Here is a 7262-nt window from a genome sequence, read left to right on the forward strand (position 1 = left end):
ACAAAGTAATTGGTTACTGAAGCAACTATTTTATAACGTTACAGCATATACATGAATAATATGTGTATATCTGTCTAAATTGCAAGTGTATATTGCTGCATCTATTTTATTGTACACCTGATTGTTTCAGGGTTATTGTTTTCACCTGTATTCTCCACAAATAAACCGTTGGCCATAGAGGAACAACAAAAGCAGTTTCTGTTGTCTGTGCGTGACTGACGCAGCCCTGCTACATTGGAGCTCCCAGTGAGGAATGGCCTAACCAGAGATCTGAGGACGAGTCTGTTGTCATCTACACTTGAGATCCTACCCACACCTTTTACCTGTATCATGACGTCATCCATGGGAAACAGCATGACGTGAGCTACGTTTTATCCTGTCATACACAACTGGTATCTTATCTGTAGATACAGAGACACTTGAGTGTAGATTCAGCTACACTTGTAATACATTGTACAGATTTGTACTCAAGTTACGCTTGACCTTTGTAATCAGCGGTTCAAATAACCATCATGTACACATTCATGTACATATAATCATTCTTATTTGCAAACCAATGTTTGAATATGTTCTGAATTCCCGCTTGTACATTTTCACTGAATATCATGTACCCGGGTTGTGCCTGTATGGATAGTATTACTTGGCCAATTTAGATTTTGTTGCAAACATGTTCGGTGAATACTTAGACCTAGAATGAATGCTCATGTATTTCAGAAGTGACTTCCATAAATGTGGCAGTTGTCCAGTGTTTTTCTTCACCTCAGCCTTGATGATTGTGTGCGTGAATGAGAATACTCAACAGATATGAATGCTTGACTTCATACAACAAACAAATAAAGTGCATTTAGACATTCATATAAATAGATCAAGATTTACTTTAGTATCCGATAGGTGTTGTGTTGTTCATCTGGTTATAGGCAGTATTGCTTATGGTTGTGGTTCATTTTGCCTATGTTCAGGCTTCCATTGATTAGGATTGATTGTGGGTTCATGGGAATGGGCAGATATTGTGTTACATTTAGTCGTCACACCTTATAGGCATCCCCCCTTACCCTGCCACGCCAGTCAATTTATGACCATCCCCAGTGCTCAGCCACAAATAACACTTTCTTATGCATTTGGCCCTACTTGTTTTGGGGTTTTGGGGTTTCTTGTCTCGCGCCGAGGTATTTCTCATTTCTCACGAGGCCAACTGGACGCCTACCTATACGGTTCTCACACCCGCTGTTCCTCGTTTACATTTGATTGCTTCCTTCATTACTTTCACTATGACTGAACCAACACAAGAGGAAGTAAAGAATCTGATTGGAGCTTTCAAGGCACTAAAGACCTGGCCCAAGTCCGATAGTCCGGAGGACTTAGTACAGTGGATGAAGAGCTATACTCGGACTATGGTAAAGACTGAAGATGAATCTGAAGGTGCATTTAGTTCAGGACAATGTCAGAACCAATCTCCCTCCACTTTTTCGTCACCAGTTACCTTGACACAAGCCCCAAGGTTACCATCCTTCTCGGGCGAACAGAAGGGTGAGACTTCATTCGAAGTCTGGAAGTATCAAGTTGAATGTCTGCTACAGAACAAATCGTTGTCTCTGCAAGCTGTCGCCAATACCGTGCAGCATTCTTTACGTGGGAAGGCAGCCACAATCGCTATGTGCCTAGGTCCAGAAGCTGATTTGAAACAGTTACTTTCTAAGTTAGAAAGTATTTTCGGTAGCGTTGACAGGAATCAGTCTCTGCTAGCATGTTTCTATGGTGCACGCCAGGGAGAGTCAGAAGATGTTGCTGTATGGGATTGTAGGCTCGAACATCTACTGAACCAGGCTGCAACTCAGGGATCCATTCCACAGGAGACTAGGAGTGAGATGTTGAGGACCCAGCTATGGTCAGGATCTAAACCAGAGCTGAGAGATCTGACAGCACACATATTTGACCAGGGCAACAGTTACGAAGATCTTCTAAGGGCTCTACGACGAGCAGAGGCAGACCTGCAGCAACGGGGAGGAAGGACGGGGAGGAAAGGTGCAACCCCCAATATGGCCGCTGTAGCCGCCCAGGATCCAGAGATGAAGGAGATCAAGGGGATCTTGAAACAGTTGACAACTGAAGTTGCTGAGCTGAAGAAGCAACGGGACACTCCTCAATCTGACAACAGCACACCATGGCAATATCCACAAGGCAACCATGGATTTACTGCAGGAGTTGGGTCAGAATCATATTGGCGATCACAATATCCATCTCAGGAGCAACATTGGTCATTGCCCCCCACAGGACCACAGACTCGAAGGTGGAATCAATCAGCTCCAAGAACCCCCCAGGATCAGCATCATTTTAGACACCCAGATACCCAAGAGCCTATTTGTTTTCGATGTAAACAACCAGGACACTTACAGTATGGATGTCGTGTGAGGCTGGATCATTCAAAGCTCTCTTTAAACAGGAAGACGCCTATGGGACGGGGCAAACCATAGGCTTTGGACCTAAACGCCCACCCAACAGCAACCAACAGGTAGCCACCCTGATAGGCAAACCTAATGAAGGTACAGATTTTGTAAATGGAATAGAAGCAAGAGCCTTATTAGATACTGGATCAACAGTATCAACTGTGTCCCATAGCTTTTACGTTGAGTCCTTATCAGCTGCACCCCTACGGCCCTTGGATGCCATTCTGAAGATAGAGTGTGCAGATGGCCAGCACCTTCCTTATGATGGGTATATAGAGGTTGAAGTTGAGGGTGTAGGTGCAACCTCAGCCAAACTGCCTTGTATTATGCTAGTTGTCCCTGATACACCATATAACACCACAGTCCCAGTGCTGCTAGGCACAAATATTTTATCTTGCTACATGGATGAATGCAAGAATCAGTATGGGAGCCGATTTCTTCAAAAGGCTGATATCCATACACCATGGTATATGGCATTTCGCAATATGCTCTTACAAGAGAAGGAACTTGCAAGACACAACTACTCGTTAGGTAAGGTTCGCAGTGCTGAGCATGGTCGTGTTACCATTTCACCTAACACTGAGAGAGTTATACAGGGATACTTGTGCAAGCCTATAGTCTACAAAGACACCTGTGCTGTTGTACAACCGACCAAGAACTCTGCCATCCCAACCGATCTAGACATTGCACCAACCATTGTTGATTTCCATTACAACGAGAGGATCATGGTTCAAGTTCATGTTTCCAATGTCACCACAAGGACAGTATCTATTCCGACAAGAGCCCTGCTATGCGAGCTTCAAGTTGTTTCCATTGAGGGTCTCCCAACCCAAACAACAACACAGGATGAAGGTCAGCAGGCTTTGAATTTAATGGATTTCAGTGAGGCTGGAGTCACACCTGAACAACTCCAGCTTGGGAAGGAAACCATTTCGCAGTTTCTTGATGTATTTTCTATGGGCGAACAAGACATTGGACATGTGACATCAGTGAAGCACAGGATCGACCTTAAAGATGACCAACCCTTCAAGCAGAGGCACAGAAGAATTCCACCCGCCATGTACCAAGAAGTGAAGGAACATCTGCAACAACTTCTTACAAGTGGAGTCATCCGTCATTCCTTTTCACCTTGGTCATCCAATGTTGTATTAGTGCGCAAGAAAAGCGGAAAATTACGCCTATGTGTCGACTTCCGACAGCTTAACCGTCAGACCATAAAGGACTCCTATGCTCTGCCACGTATAGAAGAGATGTTTGACGCCCTTGCAGGATCCAAATTCTACAGCACTCTGGATATGAAAAGCGGGTATCACCAGGTGGAGATTGAGGAGTGCCATAAGGAGAGAACAGCTTTCACGGTTGGTCCATTAGGTTTCTTCGAATACAATCGTATGCCATTTGGACTTTGCAATAGCCCAGCAACATATCAGAGGCTCATGGCTGAGTGTTTCGATGGACTTCACCTCAAAATATGTCTGATTTATTTGGACGATATCATCGTGTTCTCCACAACATATGAAGAACATCTGGAACGTCTGCAGCAGGTCCTTCAAAGAATCAGAGACACTGGAATGAAGCTCACCCCAGACAAGTGCTCCTTCTTCAAGACTAAGATTAAATTTCTTGGACATGTCGTCTCAGAGCATGGTATAGAAGCTGATCCAGATAAGGTGAAATGTATCAAGGATTGGCCCATTCCTAGGAATCCTGAGGAAGTTCGAAAGTTTTTGGGTTTTACAGGATACTACCGTAAGTTTGTGCGAGACTTTGCAAAGATTGCCAAGCCACTGACTTCCTTAATACCTGGTACAAGGCCCAAGAAACGTGGAAATGCAAGGACTACAAATGCTGATAAACCGTTTCTGTGGGGAACATCTCAACAAACAGCTTTCTGTCAGCTCAAGGATCTTCTTACTTCACCACCCATCCTCGGATATGCCGATTACAGCAAGTCATTCGAGGTGCACACTGATGCCAGCACCTGTGGCCTTGGTGCAGTTCTGTACCAAGAACAGGATGGAATGAAAAGAGTCATCAGCTATGCAAGTAGAGGACTTAGCAAATCTGAGGGAAACTATTCAGCTCATCGCCTTGAGTTTCTAGCACTCAAGTGGGCGGTGACTGAAAAGTTCCATGATTATCTGTATGGTAATAGCTTCACTGTCTACACAGATAATAACCCTCTTACTTACGTACTCACCACAGCCAAGCTCGATGCCACGGGACACCGATGGCTGGCAGCCCTTGCTGCATACAACTTCGATATTGTGTATAGACCAGGTCTCAATAATGCTGACGCAGATGGGTTATCCAGACTCCCGGGAATAGAGGATGGTCGTCAACAGTCCCAGATGTCGTCTGAGTCAGTCAGAGCAGTATGCAACACTGTGCAGGATCACCCAGCAATACAGTCATTATGCCTCTCCATGTCACCAGAGGTCACTGATATGGATCCACCTGGACAGCATCTTCCAGCAATGACACAGCGAGATTGGAGAATGGCTCAGTCTTCAGATGGCATCCTGAGACCATGGATAACACTGGTTAAATCAAGGAAGAAACCAAGACGACAGGACTATCCACCATGCCAAGCTAATATTGCATTTCATCGGCACTTTGACAGCTTGACATTACAGAGCGGAGTTCTGTACAGGAAGGTTATACTGGATGGACAAGAGAGACAACAGCTGGTACTGCCTTCTGCCTACATAGAGGATGCACTGAGAGCACTGCATGATGACGTTGGACATCTTGGTAGAGACCGCACATTATCGCTCCTACGTGACCGTTTCTTCTGGCCAGGAATGCACAAGGATGTGGAGGATTATATTCAAAGATGTGGTCGATGCCTCTGCAGGAAGTCCCCAACCAATGCTCGTGCGCCTCTGATAAACATATCTACTACACAGCCCTTGGAGTTGGTATGCCTTGACTTTTTGTCCCTGGAAGCTTCTAAAAGTGGTCATCAGTATGTACTTGTCATAACTGACCATTTTACAAGATATGCACAAGCAATTCCAACACGCAACATGACTGCAAAAACAACAGCAGAAGTGTTCTTTAGGAACTTCATCTTACACTATGGCATTCCCAAGCGTATACACAGTGACCAAGGAGCTAATTTTGAGAGCCGTCTGATGAAGGAGCTATGTACCATCCTGGGAATGGAGAAGAGCAGGACTACTCCATATCATCCAATGGGCAATGGGATGGTTGAGCGATTCAACAGGACACTGCTCAGCATGCTTGGAACTCTAGAGCCTGATAAGAAGACAGACTGGAAGAGCTATGTTGCTCCCCTTGTTCACGCATATAACAGTACCAGACATGAGTCCACCAACCAGTCTCCATTTTACTTGATGTTTGGTCGAGAGCCCCGTCTGCCGATTGATCTGACTTTTGGCATTGGAACCAACCACGGACATGAATCAGTTTCATCATATGGGGATTCTCTTCGAAAGAAACTTCAAGAGGCTTATGACTTAGCAGCCAGAGCATCCGAGACGGCAAAGGATAGACAGAAGACTGGTTATGACTTGAGAGTGCGTGGCGCGACTGTTCAGACTGGTGACAGAGTACTGGTAAAAGCACTTGCATTTGATGGGAAACACAAATTGGCAGATCGCTGGGAAGAGGATCCGTTTGTTGTTCTCTCGCAGCCAAACCAGGATATCCCTGTGTTTGTTGTGCGGAGAGAGACAGGAGAGGGGAGGAAGAGGACCCTTCATCGGAATCACCTCTTACCCATTGGATCAGTTCCCATATTTGAGGCACCATCTGCACCAAAGCCAACACCTGCACCAAGATCCAGGACACCTGCTAAACCAGTCACCAATTCATCAAACACCTTGGAATTAGAAGACACCCAGGATAATGAGTCAGATGAGGAAGCTCTGGATATAATTCCAGCAGTTCCTGATGAAGACACTTTCATCAGTGAGAAAACTGTGGATAAGGACACATCTATCTCACAGACAAGTGGTGACGACCATGTGTCTGTTGAGACAGATGGTAATGCTTCTGGTGGTGACGACCACATGCAGACTGATACTGAAGACGGCACAGAAGCAGGACCTGAAGACACATCAGAGCAAGAAGACTCAGTTGGAAGAGAATCTCCTCCTGCACCTCCTGTAGTTGTCTCAAGACCAACACCGCCTCCACGACGTTCTGGACGCCAAACCAAGAGACCAACATGGCAGACGTCCGGGGAATATGTGATGTGCCAGACTTCTGATCCAGATTGGCATCAGAAGAGTCGGCGTATAGAACAGTTAGCTGCTACTGGCGTCATTGGTCACATCAGCAGCGGCATTTCTAAAGCACTTCTTTCACTCATTGATGAATCCCAAGAATGACGTGGACGTCATTTTCCACAGGAGGGAAGTATGTGGCAGTGACAGATTTTGTATATTTTAACATGTTGTATATTGATTAGAATTCATGTAAATAAATTCTTCAAAATTCATTACATAGTTTTAGCTATATTATTTATCCTGTTACTCAGCCTGCCTTAACTATCACTCACAGCCAGTTCACTGAGCATGCTTATCACATGTTCACCACACAACACAATAACAAAAGCCCTTTCCCACCTAGGTCCTTTGTTTTGTCTACATAGCCAGCTTGGGCAATCAGCTAAGCTTTACACCTTTTACACATTACAAGGTTTGTGGTCACTCCACATTCAACCGTCAGTTGTTCAGGTGTGGATCGCATTCTGAGGTAATTTGGCTATTTTATTTACTTATTGTTCATGCGATATCATATTTGGACATATCTAGTAGTTGTATAAGTGTTTGCTATTCTTAAACGCAT

The 7262-nt window shown here is 44.9% G+C and overlaps 1 protein-coding gene across 1 annotated transcript; it reads left to right on the forward strand.

Moving 5' to 3' along the window:
* Positions 1-5803: 5803 nt before the first annotated feature.
* On the forward strand, positions 5804-6802 carry LOC137278276 (uncharacterized). The gene has a single exon (XM_067810516.1). The coding sequence runs from the start codon at positions 5804-5806 to the stop codon at positions 6800-6802; it is 999 nt and encodes a 332-aa protein (XP_067666617.1).
* The last annotated feature ends 460 nt before the right edge of the window (positions 6803-7262 follow it).

Source organism: Haliotis asinina, chromosome 3 (assembly GCF_037392515.1).
Source record: "Haliotis asinina isolate JCU_RB_2024 chromosome 3, JCU_Hal_asi_v2, whole genome shotgun sequence".
Lineage (NCBI taxonomy): Eukaryota > Metazoa > Mollusca > Gastropoda > Lepetellida > Haliotidae > Haliotis > Haliotis asinina.